The 17,461-nt window shown below is 43.3% G+C and overlaps 1 protein-coding gene across 1 annotated transcript; it reads left to right on the top strand.

Moving 5' to 3' along the window:
• The first annotated feature begins 6,046 nt into the window (after nt 1–6,046).
• MSRB2 (methionine sulfoxide reductase B2) lies at nt 6,047–17,227 on the top strand. Its single transcript, XM_079302133.1, has 5 exons — nt 6,047–7,452; nt 8,765–8,871; nt 9,834–9,910; nt 13,480–13,627; nt 16,166–17,227. Exons 1-5 carry the CDS (start codon nt 7,296–7,298, stop codon nt 16,271–16,273), a joined length of 597 nt encoding a protein of 198 aa, XP_079158259.1. The 5' UTR covers nt 6,047–7,295; the 3' UTR covers nt 16,274–17,227.
• The last annotated feature ends 234 nt before the right edge of the window (nt 17,228–17,461 follow it).

Raw genomic sequence — 17,461 nt, 5'->3', positions numbered from 1 at the left:
CACTAAGTGGGGGCAGAGAATCAGAAAATTCAGTTCAGTAGGTCAAACAAAAGCTGCACATGCAAGCAGAGCAACAGTAGGAATTCATTCACCACTTGCCATGGCCAGGCAGGTATCCAGCCATCCTCAGGAGAACAGGGCTCTGTCATGTGTTAACAGTAAGTCAGTTAGACAGGCAGTATCACAGAATCACAGAACCACAGAACCAATTGGGTTGGAAAAAACCTCTGAGATCACAGAGTCCAGCCTTTGACCAGACACCACCAAGTCAGTTAGACCATGGTTCTAAGTACCATTCCCAGTCTTTTCTAAACACCCACAGGGAATGGACCTCCACCAACACCATAAAGGACATCACTCTGAATGTCCTCCCCCTTCCTTCTTCCCCACCCAGTTTTGTATATGGAGCATGATGATATGTGCTATGGAATATCCCTCTGGTCACTTGGGGTCAGCATCCTGGCTCTGTCCCCTCACAAGTTCTTGTGCAACCCCGACCCTCTCAGAGGTGGAGTAAGGAGCAAAAAAGGAGTTGGTGCTGTATGAGAGATGCTCAGTTGATGCCTTAGGTTTTACAGCAGTAAACAGCACAGCAGTAACAAACACATCCTCATGTTATCAGCAATGTTTCCAGCACAAAACCAAAACACAGCCCTATACCAGCTACTGTGAAGCAAATTAAGTCTATCCCATTCAAAATGAGCATACCTTTTTCTACAGATCAGCAGTGCTACCTAGTTATAAAGGAGGATTTGAGCAAACCCCCCCATGCCATAGCATGTTTTTAATTCCTTTTTAGTACAAGCTTCTCTGAACAAGGTGCTTTTAGTGACACAGTCTGAAAGAAGATTCCTTAAAGGCCAGGTGTCAAAAAGATATTAAAGAGTCAAAAGGCTTTTCAAAATGTCAAGTCATTAGTTTTAATTGGCATTAGGGAACATATTATGAAAGACTGGAGGTCCGCTCAGTGTCCCAAGATATAAAAGATGTTGGTAATGATATCTAATTTCCAAACTTGGAGAATTCTCTGACAAATGGGCATTCTTAAGACATAGTTTATCCATGGTAGATCACACAAAAAAATCACATGCTGTGAGTGCCAGTTTCTTTTCATTACACAATTTTTTTCTGCAGACTTCTAATGTAAGTGGGTTTAATCCTAGATCCACCTGCTATTAATGGGAGCAGCATTACCAAAGAGAGAACTAGGTGAGTAAAGGTTGGCTCCTAGGTATAAATATGTGCAAAAAAAGTCAGGGTCTGAAAGCCCAGATACTGGGCTATTCAGGTACTAAATCTTAATCAGGAACTCCCAATACAAGACAGTATCAGGAACTGACAGGGACTTGGACTTTGCAGCACTGTGCCAAATTTAATGTTGGGTCTAAGTGGCTCACTGCAGTTTCCACAAGCCAAGAGCTGTGTGGCACGTGGTACAGGTCTAAAACACAAACATGAAATGCAGGGTGAGCTCAGGATGCAATGTTCCATGTGCCAAGGATCACACTGCTCCAATGCTCAGGGCACCTTCTTCAGAGCAAAGCCTCTGGTCAGAAATCTGGAGTTATTTACTCAGGAATTAGACTGTAGCATTTGTTACCATGGGGTAGAGGAGGGATGGGAGTCACAGAATCATAGAATGGTTTGAGCTGAGAGGGCTCCTAAAGATCATCTCATTCCAACCCCCACAGTGGGCAGGGACACCTTCCACTAGACCAAGTTGTCTCAAGCTCCATCCAACTTGGCCTTGAACACTTTCCAGGCATGGGACATCCACAGCTTCTCAGGGGAACCTGTTGCAGTGCCTCATCCAGGGGCTGCCACTGATTCAGTGAGTTGTTGCCACTTGCTGTGTATTTGCTGACTGCTGAAATTCAGAAGTAAAGAGTAGCACAGGTTTCAGCCAGGTCCGTGCTCAGTTTTGACACTGAAGCTCTGCTGAGCATTAGGTATGGTGGGAAGATATCTTTGCTTAGCACACAGAAATTAAAGCAATTCACTAACAAATGGGCTAGCAATACCTGGCTTATCAGTATTTTTTCTTGCTAGAACAGTGTAGAAATAAGAGGTTCATGAGAAACCTAGAGTCTGCTCGGATTCTTTCTACCCTCTTCCTACATAGCATATATAGACAAAAACATTTACCACACCAGCACTGACTCAGCACACTCTGCCTTTTAAAAAGCTCCTCACCTAAGGTTCCCACATAAGTAGGTTGTCTCTGCAGATCTGGCCAGATTTTACATCACATGAAACTGGAGAAGTTTTTGTTCAGCTCAGAGTTGCTCAGATAGGTCCTGGAAAAGAAACCCCAGCTCCTGTTCCAGTGGGAGCAGGGTGTGCTGAGCCAGACTCCCACCAGGAACTTCATTTTCATGAAATGGAAAACCAGCTCATGCCTTGAGAACAGAATGCTACTTTTGCAACAAAAATAAATCTTGGGGGGCTCACCTAAAAGAGAAGGAAAGAAGATTCATAACTTACATGAATTCCAAATTTAAAAATCCATCTAAGATGAATGAGCAGGAATAAAACTTGTTCTAGCAAGCCTCATTCTTCAGTAATTCTCATTTGCTGGGAAAAAGGCAAATTCTGTTATCAGGGAAGTTACTCTATGGAAGAGAGCCATTTTCCCAATCAGAGTGTGAAGCATGCCCTACTCTTAAATATTTTATATTTTACTTTTTTATGATGCAATCATGAATTAGCTTTTTCTGTATTTGTAATAAGAGAATAGAACAGATAGTGGGCTTAGTTCAGTGATAAATCCATTAAGATAACCTACAGACTTTGCTGCTGTGGCAGTTGCTGCCAAATAAGTATTCATTCAATTTTCTGTTCAGGCTTTGGGTACTGTGTGGAAAAACCATCTCAGTTCTTCACTGCCTTGGGATAGAAAGGATAAGAATTTGCATGCAAATTTGTGAAATGTATTATTACTGTCTATGTGACTCAAGTAACTTGGATGGTATGATATGGGGGGTCCATAGGAGCACATAGGGAAATAGGCTGATTTGTTACTCCCAATAGCTGCCCCTGAAGATACACATACTCCATTCCAGACTGCATGTCTACTTTTAGCTGAACTAGAGTTTTTTAATCAAGAGTGACTGCAAACTATCCATTTAACTCTGAATTCATGCCTTCACATTGTTATGCAAGAAATTTCTCAAAGCATTTAGAATCCTAGAATAATTTACACTGGACAGGACCTATGAAGGGCATTTGGTCTAATTCAATTCAAATAGTTTGTCACAGTGGACCAAACCCATAGGTCTTTTCCAACTGGAACTATTCCTATTCTATTCTATTCTATTCTATTCTATTCTATTCTATTCTATTCTATTCTATTCTATTCTATTCTATCCTGTTCTGTTCAAATTCCACCTTTAGACTCCAAGAGAAGTCTCCCACTTAAACTAGTCCACAAATATGATCTATTACTTTCCAAAAACAAAGGTTAGGATAATCAGGTATCCTACAACATCTGATTAGCAAAAAGAGATATTAAACCATAAAGCAAACAAAGTGAGAAGTTGTGTGTTCATTATTTCTGATGATGACCTGAATCATATCAAGCTGCTCCATAAATTAATCTAAGCAGAATCCATAAATCAGCTTCAGGGAGATTCAGATCTGCATTCAGTCTCTGTGTGTCTCTGGAAGCCAGCAGTATCCTTTTCTAAGGTAATTTGACACTTTTGTTTCTAATAAATATTGCCAAAACCCCTTTCTGTCACTGGAATTTAGCACCAGAGCACTACCACATATCTTTAGATAGTGTTTCCATGTGGAAACACTATTTCCATTTACCAAGAGCTCATAATTTCATCACACCTGAGTGGCTAGGAGAGAGAAGACTCTGCTGAGGAAGGATGTGGAGTTCCTACATCACCTCCTACAAAAGCATTGAGGGTTTCTGTGGAGGAAACAGAGCCCCCCACAGATACAAGCCATCCCTGAAGGGCTTATGCCAGACCCCTGTTCCTCACTCCCCTGGGCACACGGCATGGTGAGCTCCCACAGTTTCAATGGAACCACCCCAAAAGAGGGGACACACATTAGGTCTGATAAAGTGAGCAGAGGAAAACCGATTGTATACAAATGCAAACAAGATAAAACCACCACGATTTCAGTGTTTTCTTCCACACATGGTAATGTCAAGGGGCTTTATTAACAAAAGCTGTGTAAGCAGGGGTTTGAATTTGAACAGGGTTTTTTTCATTCTGCACCTCGTTGCTTCCTGGCTGACTGCTCAGTGTCTGCCAGCACAGGCATTACATGATGCTCTGCTTGTCCCCACAGCCATCAGTCAGGACAGAGCCTGAACTGGGAAATGGCTGGAGCCCAAATAAATATTACCAGGATAGTCTGGACTGTGCTGCTTCCCTCTTCCCTCCTGCTCTTGCCTACACATATGAGGCTGCTGCTGCCTTGGCACAGAGCAGAAGGAGCTGAGGAGCTTCTTCCCATTTACATGTGTCTAAGGGGACACTGTGCTTTGGGTGAGTGACCCTTCTCTGGATGCAGCTTGTGTACATGCTGGAGACAGGTGACATTTTTAACAATAAATCTGCTGAATTACGACTCGGGGAGAATTCACTTGAAAATTTACATAATGTAGCTAGGAGAGATTTTTAAATGCTTCCCCTTGTGCATAAGGGAGAAAAAAAATAGGAGGAAAATTAAGTAACAGCTTAATTGGCTTTCAGAACAGTCTATAGGGAGAAAGGCAGGCCGGATGTCTGCCTAGCTACACGGCTTGGTGTGTGCTGTAACCATGGGAGGCAACATTACAGGCATGACAGGACAATGATTTGGTTTTTCAGCACTGAAGATCTGAAAAATGAATTACCTCCAGCTGGGGGGGTTGTTTTCCACTTGAGGAAGACCTGTCATGCTGGGTTGGATGACTGCAGGTCAGGCTTCTGTTGGAAAGGAAAATGTAGGATTTTCTCCTGCTCTGCAATGCACCACCTCAAATGTGGATCACAGCTGTTGGGATGAACGGGATCTGCCTCTTCCACCACCCCACTCATTTTAATCCAGGAATGGCTTGTAGTGAACTGGGTAACTGAGAGGATGATGAGGCTTGGTCTGATGAGCCTGATGCCTTGTGCTCCTCCTGCTCCCACTGTCCCCCAGACTCCCCACCACTTCCCTCCTCCAGAATCTGAGGAAATGGTACAGCAGCAAACCTGTGTTGGTTCAGTTCCCACTGCCTCAAAGCTGCTGTGTTTTGGGATGATACTAGCAACAGAGACCTGCAAGAAAGATACTGACAGTTCATCTTTTATTTAATTTTGTCTTTAAAAAAACACCAGTTAAATCGATGTCAATTACATGAAAACATGCAAGTCTCAGGACTAACCACTTTCTTTCACCCTCCTTCATTTCTCAGATAATTCACGGAGAACTCTATTGATTACCTGTCCTCCTCAGGAGCAAATACCATCTGAACAAGATTAAGACCAGAAATGTGAGGGAAATGCCTTTTATACAGTTGAACTGGAGACAGAGCCCAGGAGTGACACCACCTGCTACCACTTTCTAGCCCTAAGCCCCTTGCCAGTACTGCAAGTGTCAGGTAGGGTGTCTCCTTGCCAAAGGCTCCCTAACATGTTCCAACTCCCACCTATACCATGGCTAAATTGCTGATATAAGATCCTGAATCACAGTCCTGAGGACTCACAGGCATCACACTCCAGGATTTTTCATCTCCACCGTGTCTTATTACACAGGACAAAGCCATAAATCAGCTGTGTGCCCTGCTCCCCCCTCCACTGCAGACAGTGAATGCACCATGCAGGAGCCTTGCTGATATCCATCTTTGTGCAATTCTCTGTGGATCCGAGCAGAGGCAGTGATCACAGCCATGGTACTGATCAGATGCTGTGTTGGATGTCCTCAGCTGCCATGGAACTCACTGTCTTATGTATAAGGATAGTTCAGGTCAAATGTGTATATACAGGACTGATCACACAATACTATTTTTTAGCTTTGATTTTAGATTTAGGCTAAGAAGAAGAATTAGAAGAATTAGAAGAATTAGACTAAAAGAAAGTAAATTTTTATTAAGCATCATTATTAGCATTGTTATCCAATGAAATCAAAACACTTCCTTCCACATCCTTCTGAAATGATGAACTAATTCCAAATCAGAAATGTAACTATTGGAAGAAAAGCAGACAGTAGCATTAAGGTTTAACCTGGAAAACTAACTTGTGTTTAGGTCTGACTTTGACAAGCTGCCAAACTAACACACGTGTCCTATTACAGGTATATTTATAGGCCAGGCCAAGGCAGCTGTGACTGCAAATCACCCCAGGAAAACAGGAAGCCCTCAGATGGCACAGCCTCTTTGCCAATCCTGGATCAATGGAAGAGCAATGCCTTTAACACCAGGCCAGCAAGAGGACAGCAAGAGTGCTTTTGTATGCAAGTACCAGACCTGTTCTCCTTAAAAACAACCTAGAATGGCTGCAAGCCAATGTCTCAGTAGGATTTTATTATGTTTATGGCTGCAGTGAGTGTTCATTTTTAAGATGGTGTTATAAATACATATTACAAAATTGGCTTTTCACAAACATTAAGATGAATGCTGTATGTATAATGTTAAAATAACTTTGCTATAAAGATATAATTTTTATTTCTGCTACTAGAAGAACTTAGACAGTAGTGGAATAGCTGATATATACTTATGCTTGTAATTGAACTGCCTGTTTGGCTGGGATAACATCCAGTGAACATATGAGGACTCTGCTACTGATATGCCAAGTATCAGCACCTGCCAAGTATGGACCAAGGCCTGAACTGGAGGTGATAATGAGAACGGACTAAAACCACAGCCAAGAAACATGCATGCTCTAAAAAGGCAGGGCCATGCTAAACAGTTCCTGAGATATGTAAACTAGTTTGTAGAAAAGTTTGAATATGAGTAATAGTTTATGAATACCCAACTGGCTGATGAAATAGCAAAGGTATTTAAAGAGTGACTCCAAGGACAGTAGGTGTGCTCTTGGCTGAATGCCAAGCTCCTGGCCCTTAACCCTTTGCTATATTATCTTTGTCTCCTATTGTCTGTTATTAAACTTTTTAATTTTACCAGAAGAGTGAACCTCGTTGTTCACACTAGTCCCTTTCCCCCTCGGTAAGAGGCGATTGAAACCTTACCCCGCAAAAGCTGCACGGTCATTTAAGCGGGTGCTCTACTCGTCGCGTTTGTGAGGTCTGATTCCCTCGGCAGAACGCAGGGATTGCGCACGGCCGGCGTTTCCCGGTGCCGCCCCGCCGCTATGGCGGCTCGTCCGCTCGGGAGGATGCTCGGGATGATGCTCGGGAGCTGCCGCCCGCCGCTCGGGAGGATGCTCGGGATGATGCTCGGGAGCCGCCGCCCGCTGTTCCCGCTGCGCTCGCCACTGCCGAGCGCCCGCGCTGCGCACCGAGGCACAGGTAACCCGGCAGCCCGGTACCCTGGTACCCCGGTACCCCGGTACCCCGGCACCCCGGCACCCCGGCACCCCTGGTACCCCGGTACCCCCGGTACCCCTGGTACCCCGGCACCCCGGCACCCCGGCACCCCCGGCACCCCTGGTACCCCTGTACCCCGGCACCCCGGCACCCCGGCACCCCTGGTACCCCTGTACCCCGGTACTCCCGGCACCCCGGCACCCCTGGTACCCCTGTACCCCTGGTACCCCCGGTACCTCGACACCCCCGGTACCCCGGTACCCCGGTACCCCGGTACCCCGGCACCCCGGCACCCCCGGCACCCCTGGTACCCCTGGTACCCCCGGTACCCCCGGTAGATCCGGCACCCCCGGCACCCCCGATACCCCGCCTGGGCTTGCGGACGGGGAAAGGGCATCCCGTGCTCGCCGTCTTCTGGTCACTTAGGGGGGCTGCGTTAGCATGCTCTAGGTTTTTGTCTTGAACTAGCAGGCTAAACTCTGGGTTTTTTGGTTAAACTATAATTTTCAAATTCATTTCCCCCTGCCCTCCACACCCGTCCGTCCCCCCCCCCCCCCCGCAGTCTCACCTCTACCTTGCAAGAGATGAATGCAGGCAAGTGTTCATTCCTCAGAAGCTGATTGTTTTTCAAGGATCATGTTCCAATGGGAGATAGGCTGGGGAGGTAGTTCCCCGTTTTGGCCCTGTTTTTCAGCCAGTCTATTAATTCTTCGCTGATCCTGTACCACTGTGGTGTACAGACTCACAGGATATGTTGCTGGAGGTTTGCACCATGATGGGTGACTTCTGCTCTGCTTTTCTGTGTCCCTCCCTTAACTGTGGCCCCATTTCTCTTGGGCTGTAGGTGTTGCTTTCTTCCAGTCCTCCTTCTCAGCACCACTTTCCACAGGGGCCTGTGGAAGTTGCCAGTGTTCCATAGCCCACAGATGAACATTACTTCTGGTTTCTGAGGGTTTCCAAGAGGTTTGCTAAACCTTTTAGTGATACCCAGGGGTGAAGAAGGAGCACTGGCAGACCAGCAGATATCCTGAGCCAGGACAGAAGGCTATGCTGGGGGAGTGGGTGGTGCCTTGGGTCATAGGTGCCCATTTCCTTCACAAGCCTTCCCAAGTGGTTTGCTGGAGCTCTCTGGGTGTAGCACACTAGCTGCAGAGTCCTGTGCTTGCCCCTGCTCATGTCCCTGAACTGCCCTCTGTGCTTTTGCTAGAAACTTTGGGAGAACAGAGATGATGATGGAAAGCATCAATGGAGTCTAAGCTATCTTACTAAATTATCTTTCCATGTCTAATTGAAGACACAGGCTCCCTCACTAAACAAGCTGAAGCAGCTGCTGCTACAGACTGGAAAAAAAAATTGACTCCAGAGCAATTCTATGTCACACGAGAAAAAGGAACTGAACCGGTGAGCAAAGTGCTAATGCTGTCCCAGGCTGAGCCATCTCCTCTGCCTGCTGGGCACAGAAAAACCTGTCTTGGGGAGCTGTCACCACTCACTTTCTTCACAGGGTTTCCTCTGCCTTCCTGTGGATGAAAGTTAGACTCAACATACGGAACAGGGTGGATTTTGTTCTGACCCAGACAGTTCTGCAGATGAAAAAACATTCTGCATTCTTTTCATATTTTATTGGGGTTTTTTTCTGGGATGCTTTGCTGCCAGATCAACTGTTTGTGTGGTGGGAGTAGGGGCCCCTCCAGAGGACAGGGAGATCATCTTTTTATCCTGCAGTCTGCTTTTTATGACCATAAGTAGATTAGTCATGGACAACACAGTGGTCCCTTCAGGAGATGGGTTCTCCCTCAGGTGCCAGATCACCACCCACATGTCCCCCCTGCCCATTTCCTCCTTCTGTGAAGGAAGCCATGTAGCATTGTGGTCGAGTGCTGGTTGTCCCCAGCCCAGAGCCAGGACTTCTGCACACAAGGAGCATGTACCATGTGAACTGTGCCCAAATCCATAACTGTAAAATAAGGATCCCAGCACCAAATCGTGCAGGAAGAGGGAGAGTCCCTTTGTAAAGCCACTTTGAAGTTGTGACAGTCCATAGCAGAACCCTGGCCTTTGGGATCCTGCACATTTTACCAGTTTCTTGGAGGTCACGACTCCATGCTTGGTACCTGGGTGATTTATGTATCTGACTGGTCTCAAAGTTTGTGGGGGTAGGGGGTAGTCTTCACTGCCAATCCAAAGGCATCCTCCCCTTCATTTCTCAGGCTGCTAATGTTTGTTCTTCAAAGCCCTCCTGCAAAGCTTTCTTTTTATGATTTTTCTCCTGTTTTGAATCTGATTCCTACATGCTTCTCCCAGATGTGAGCTTTTAAAGACCTGCATTATTAACTTCTGTTTTTTCCTTCCTATTTTAAAAGCCATTCAGTGGGATCTATCTGAATAACACAGAATCAGGAATATACTGCTGTGTGTGCTGCAATGCCCCCCTCTTCAGGTAACATCCTCTGGATTTCACAGTGTCTTTAGCATGTATTAATTGTGGCAGGAAAGGCAAAGTCTCTTCATGAATGGCATGGGAAATGTTGGCCAGAAGAACAATTCCTTGGTGTCCAAGTGCTGTGTGTAAGTCTTCCAGGATGCCTGTGATGACACAAACACATGGTGTGCTTTTTCCTTGAGCTGAGGAGGGTTGCCAGTGGCCAGCACTCCCCTGGCACGCTGTGTCTGCCTGCTTCTCCTGACACACTCCCTAATTCTCTGTTTAAGAGGTCCTTAAGCCACAAGCTGCTGCAAAATGCATGTATTTATCCATGAGTATCACTGTGTGTTTGCTCTGTTCTTGTGCTCCTCCATACCCATCTTCTGCCACTCATGCTGGGCTGGAGAGACCTTGGTCTGCTTTGTCCACTGTTGTGATGTTCTTATTGCTGGTCACTCACACTGCAGCTGAGACCACATCTTCATCCCCACCCCCTCCTAGCTCCCTAAATTAAATTCCACTATTCTTGCCTTTTAGGTTACATCTACTTTTTAAAGCCTGGCTGAAAATGATTGCACAGTTAACCTCTGTGCTCTTTACAATACAATATGTTTTTGCAACTTCATTAATATCTAAGTAAAAGGAAATAGAGTGCCTTGGAATAGGATGTGCAGAGGGTGTTCTGTTCTCTTTAACTGAACCAGGAAATACAGTTTCTCATATTTTTGGTCTAGAAAATAGCCCTTATTTATTCCCAACTGAGAACTGAATGAAAAGTGGCTGATTTAAAGGTTAAATCACAGATCAGAACTTCAAACAGGACACGAAGGATCAAGAGATCTGGATAAGAAAGGATAAGAAAGGATGGGGAAAATGTAATGGATGTATTGAAAATAAACCTGAACTAAACTATTAAATGATAATTGTGTACAATTAGTTTTCCTTTGCCCAAGTGCACAAAACTACTGTTATGCAAGCATGCATTTGCTTAAATATATAATTTTCTGTAGAGGTTTGCTAATGAACACTTTTAAATAAATTAATTTCTGATATTAGCTCAGCATTACAAGATACTCTGAAGATAAATATAAAGCCTAAAAACACCTCTGGAAAATTCTGGTAAGTTAGAGAAACATCAATTACTAAGCTGTGGAAGTGTTCCATTCCTTCAGATTTTCCTTCAATTTTGGTGTCTTTTATATTATTCAATTGATATTGACAGGCCAACATGACGAGAGACAAACACTGGAGGGAATTGCTTCTCTTGTTAAACTAGTAACAAAACAGCAATATAACCAAACAGTCAGGCTGTGCTTTGCACTACCCAGCTCTCAGAGAATATCAGCACTTTTCTTTGCAGCACTAGATAATGCTAAGCTGACAGACAAAAAAGGCCAAACTTTCAAGGAAGAAAAAAAGCACCTTGTAAGAAAATTGGAAACTATTAAATGTGAAAAATCATCTGAAAATATCTTTTCAATGGAGATATTATACAGTGGAGAACACAAGAAATAAGGGGGAAAAATGGTATTGGATAAGAGATTCATCATATGTATTTACTAGTCCATTAAAAATGTTCTTTTTTTTTTTTTTTCAAATGCTTTAGATCATTAGCTACAGGTAAACATGAAGTATTTCTTCCTTTCTTTGAAACATGTGTGTATACATTTATACCAGAATTTATTACCTTCTGCTACCAAATATACATTTGAAAGAGTTGGAAATGCATGGAACAAACCCCTAACCTTTTTAGATAGCAAATAGTGGTGCTTTAATGAAGTCTCAAACCTTCATCAAACCATAAACCTACAGCTGAGATTCATACAGCAAAAAGCACTTTTTAGAATTATCTGGATTCCATCCAGGATGACTGAAATAGGGATCAAAGTAAATGACATATGCTGGAGGAATGGTGTGTCGAGGTCTAATCTAATGCATATGTTTAGGGAAAGTCCATTTATCCATAAATTAAGTGGTGAAATACTTCAAAGGACAAATATGATCTTGAACAGCAATATTTTTGGGTACTAAAACGTTTCTATTAGGGAATCTAAGTGACATTACTGTTAATAAAACCACACAGAGACCATTTCTGTTGAGAGTTAGTTTAACAGCTCAAAAGATTGTTCCTTTAGCAGTGGAAAACATCTACAATAAACTTAAGTACTGTGAGCAGCATGTAAGGGACAGAGTCCATCAGGGTCAAATGCAAAACCCACACAGTGTTAAAGACCTTCCTTGACTCTATGGGTTTTCAAAGAGTATCTTTGTATCTCTGTGTGAATAAACATAAAGATTCCTGTGTCAAAAAACAAAAGAGTTTTGATAAAAAAGAGACAGAACAGATGTATGTCAGGGAAGCTCAGAAGTCATGTAGGGATATGTGTCCCCCAGGTCATTCTTGGGACTCTGTGGCTGGTAGGGAGAGTGTTCCTGTGGTTTTATGACAGGGAAAGCAGGAACCTTCTTTGGCTGGGAAGAAACAGGCCTGCAGCCATAAGGACCTTGATGTACAAACACAGAGTCTGAAACCTGCATATGCTTCAGAGCAGGCTGCTCCTGTGCTGTGTCCTATTTCTCTGCAGTTTTATGGAGAGAAGGAGAGGAGAGCATTTCTCATGGCTATTTGTGTATTGATGTAAATGACTAAGCAACAGCCCACACAAAAACTAGCCTTTGGTCATTCTGTGTTAGCAAATCCTCTATTATTTCCACAGCTGCATTACTCAGTGACAGCCCTGTACAGATGATTATAAAAATGCTGATTCATGCACTGTTCTTTGGGTTGGATTTTTAAAGCTTTTTGTCCAGTTTGTTTGCCTTATCTTTTTTAAAAGTATTGCAATTAAGATTTTCGGATTTGTCTTCACTGTGTGAATAATCCACCAAAAGATACATTATGCATATTACCTACTTTTTTTAAAATTCTGTCATAACGTTTCAATTCCCTTGATCAAGAGCTGCTAATGGTGCTGATGTCTCCATCCACCACTAGATGCCAGTAAGAGCATTGGGTTTGTGCAACTGGGAAAAAATATTGAGAAATCATGAGGAAATGGTTGTGGTGAGTCTCCAGACCACTTATCTGAGAAGTATGTGAACCTATCTTCATTTCTTGTTCTAACTCATGCTTGGTCCCTCTTTTATAAGGGAAGTTCCTATTGCTGTCAAAGCTTGCAGAGTTTTAAACAGGAGGGATTATCTCATTTCTGTACCAAATTCCTAAAATATATTTTGATCAAATTTACCAATGTGCTCTAGGTTTTAATATGCATCTTAACAATGCTGGTGACCCTGGATGTTTACAGGAGGCACCCACAAGCTGACAGTCTGTTGTAATATACCAACCTGTCATTGAAATAGAAACAGTGAGGCAAAATCTCCCGTTGTGAGCTGATTTAGAATTCCCTTTGGAAAAGAGTTTCCAGCACAGTTTGATGCCAATGAGAAAACTTCTACTGTGCCAAATATTAGAAGTATTTGTACAACACAGGAATGAGGGAAAAAGCCAATGTTCTTAATAGAAGCAAAAGTATTTTGTAACATCTCTGTTCTTAATTAACAAGATCTGGTTTCCACTATAGCTCAGAGAAGAAGTACAATTCTGGGACTGGATGGCCATCATTTTCTGAGGCTTATGGTTCCTGTGGCAGAGATGAAAGTAATACCAATATCCTGAGACGACCAGATAACTCACTGGGGTCAGCTAGAACTGAAGTCGTCTGCAAACAGGTATGTTTGTTTTGGAGATGGTGCACAAAGACACTGAACTTCACAGTAAGTTTTCTTTGTGCCCATGAATGAATTTATCTAAATAGCAGTGAGAATTACAGTATCACTGGAGCCATTCTTTCTCAGTCTGGGGTGAAGAAAAGTATGTGACTGGGGAAAGCAGTTGTGTATGTGTAGCCAAATGCTGGAGTTTAGACAGAAAAATTACTTTTAAATTATTTTAAAGAAAACTTTTTTAAAGGTGTGCTGCAAGGTGTGACAAGAGATGGTAGAAGAAACTCTGAGATAGGGTCCATGCATTTGGCCCAACACAGGGACAGTTCTTCCTCATTCAGTCTTGCTAAATATTTGTTGTAGTGTTCTTAAAATATGCAGAGATTGAGACACCAGCCATTGAAGCCATTTCCAGCCTTTACTATTTGTCCTGCAGGGTGGTGGCTGTGCCCTGCATCTCCACAGCTCTTTTCTGTGGATTCTCTTGTTTCACAGAAGCCACCCTTTTATTTTTTCTAGCTGTTTTGACTCCCTGTTTTGTAGGTTAGAAAGGTCCAGTTCTTTCAACTGTTCCTTTTTTTACAGTGCTTTTTGGTGTGCTCATCATCCTGTTGCTCTGTTTTGTATTCTTCTCAATTGACTCTTTTCCTTCTTGTAGTAGAGATCAAGGTTGGACATAGCACTGCAGCTGGGCCCAGCCTGCAGCAGGGGTTAGAGGCTGTTCAGGTGTGTTAGAAATGGTTCTCCTGTCCTTACACCTTTACCTTTCCACAGACCATATTACATAATATTTATTTATTTTGGAACCTGATGTAATTCCCAGGTTCTTTTTCTAAAGAACTGCCACCCTTAACCATTTCTTCCCAACCTTGAATCCATTTCTTACTTTTGTTAAGGTATAAAACTATGCAATTGAATGTAATGATTTGCATCTTGGATTTGGGGTTTTTTAATGTCTCTGTGTGTCTGTTTTTGTAAACTGTTAAGATTTTTAATGCTTCCTTCAGTGTGCTTGCAGCAGGCTCAGGTACATCTACAAACATAACAAGAATTTGCTGCAGTCCTTTATCTTGGAAGAGTTCACATTTGCAGCCATATGCAACAATAACCTTCAAGAGCCCCATCTGAAGATCTTCCAATTCTATAAGGTTACTGATAGCTATACTGTGTCTAATTTTTTCATCTCAGTAATTTGAGAGGGGGATCCTCAGTTGATTTGTTAGAATGACCTACAGTGACTTATTAATTAATTAACTTGAAATTTTCATGAAATATTGAGATGTCTAGATCCTCTCATTTATTTCCTATACTTTCTGGCATAAATACCTTTTGACTTTCTCTTCTGGGATCTGCTTGTTTGGGGGCAGATACTTACCCACTGACAAGATGTGATTCCAAGTCACTCTCTGGGACTGTCCCACTCACTGCAGTGATTTAATAATGAAAGTTTCTTAATTCAGGATTGCACAGTAGGTACCAGCATAATGTTGGTCCATAATTCCAATGGCAATAATGCAATGACAATGGTTTCTGGTCACCAGCAGTTCCCCAGGGCTCAGTGCTGGGACCAGTTCTGGTGAATATCTTTATCAATGACCCGCTGAGGGGATCCAGGACACCCTCAGTGAGTTTGCAGCCACACTGAGCTGGCTGGGAGTGTTGATCTGCTGGAGGGCAGGAAGGCTCTGCAGGGGGATCTGGCCAGGCTGCATTGATGGGCAGAGGCCACAGCTCTGAGGCTCAACAAGGCCAAGTGCTTGTGCCTGCTCCTGCCTTTGGGTCACAACAGCCCCTGCAGGGCTACAGGCTGGGGCAGAGTGCCTGCAAAGATGCAGGCTGGAAAAGGATTTGGGGGTGCTGGTCAACAGCAGCTGAACATGAGCCAGTGAGTGCCCAGGGGGCCAAGGAGGCCAATGGCATCCTGGCCTGGAGCAGCAACAGTGTGGCCAGCAGGACCAGGGCAGGGACCATCCCCCTGTATTCAGCACTGGGGAGGCCACACCCTGAATCCTGTGCTCAGTTCTGGGCCCCCCAATTCCAAAAGGACACTGAAGTGCAGCAGAGAGACCAGGGAAGGGCAATGGAGCTGAGGAAGGGTCAGGAGCACAAGTCCTGTGAGGAGCAGCTGAGGGAGCTGGAGATGTTTAACCTGGAGGAGGCTCAGGGGTGACTTTATCACTCTCTACAACTGCCTGAAAGGAGGGTGCAGCCAGGATCAGCCTCTTCTCCCAGGCAGTTGGAGACAGGACAGAGGGCCTGGCCTGAGGCTCCACCAGGGAAATTCAGGCTGGACATCATTGGGAATTTCTTCATGGAAAGGGTTGTTAAGCTTTGGAATGGACTGCTGAGGGAGGTGGCAAATTCACCATCCCTGGAGGTGTTCAGGAAGCAGCTGGACATGGCAATTGGTGCCAGAGTGGTGATCAGTCAAAGATGGGCTCTATGAATGAGAGGTCTTTTCCAACCTAAATGATTCTGTTATTCTGCAGCAATACAACAATAAAATGGTAATAATTTCTGTAATTTCAATAATTTCTATTGCAGTGTGATGCCCACCTAGGTCATGTTTTTGATGATGGACCCACACCTTCTGGGCAGAGGTTCTGTATCAACAGTGTCTCATTAAACTTCAAACCAGGCTCCGGACAGTGAGAAGTGCCTCTCTCCAGCTTGCAGAACTTCTTTTCTCTGCTCATACAGAGAAAAATTCCTGTGAAAAACTCTCATGCTTTTAATATATAACTCAAATTTTAGCATTTATGCTGTAGTAGCTTTGTTTTCCAGCTCTTATAATTGTTGATAAAATACATATTTTTTGTAACACTTTGTCAGTCTGTCCTTCCACGGTTAATATGATATGTTGATCTGCTTATTGTATTTTTTAATTAAAAAAAAAAAAATAAATCTGTGCAATGGTTCACATTCACAGCTGTCATCATTAACTGTATTGAGGCTGAAATGAGGTGCTCTCCTGAACCTGACTGCCTATTCTGAGCAGCAGTTGTGGCACTCAGGAACACAGATGTACATGGCTGATCATGGCAAAGCTTATACTTCTGTAAAATCATCATATACTTCTCAAGGGAAGCAAAAACAACATGAATCTTCAAATAAGGTCTGAGGGGTTTTTTCCCCCTGATGTGAGAGACCTTTAGCTGAGCCAAGTGACTTTTCTGTGAACCCATAAAAGCAAAGTCCTGAAGGAGGACCTAATTAAAACTATTCCAGGCAATGGAACCAGTGGAGACATGGAGTCTTTCTTCTTTTAAATCAATTATTTTGATTCTGTGTCCAATAGCAGAGTTGAAATAGGGTTTGCTCCAGAAACGTCTCTTACAGCAATTATATGATAATAATGCAATGATATATATAATCTTTTCAGATTTCTGTTATCACTTGTGTATTTCAGAATCCAAAAATAAAAATAAATATGGAATTTACTGTATTTGAGGGAAATAAATAAGTAGCAAAAACCAGGCTTGTAAAGTCTTGCTTTTGATGTCTTGTCTGCTCTTCCTTGTACATGTTTGTAAATATTTCTGCATTCTCCCAAGCATTGTCATTATAGTTTGCCTTAACAGCAAAATTAATCCTATGTCTGTTAAACTGAGCTTTCCTTCCTTCAGAATTTTTTCCAGAGAAAATAATCTCTGACTCAGAACATCAGCTTCACTAAACTGGCTGGGTTTAAATGGTTCCCTGCTGGGAGTTACTAGGCAACATCTCATTTGGCTTTACCTATAACAGCCTGTTTCCACTCTCCCCACTTTGGTTGCCTCAGTGATAAAAAGGGTGTGTTCACTTACTAGTGTAGTCTTAAAGCTGTTTAATGTCTTCAGA

The sequence above is a fragment of the Erithacus rubecula genome, assembly GCF_903797595.1.
Source record: "Erithacus rubecula genome assembly, chromosome: 3".
Classification (NCBI taxonomy): Eukaryota; Metazoa; Chordata; class Aves; order Passeriformes; family Muscicapidae; genus Erithacus; species Erithacus rubecula.
Note: the sequence above shows the minus strand (reverse complement) of the source record. Positions and strands in the feature narration are given on the sequence as shown.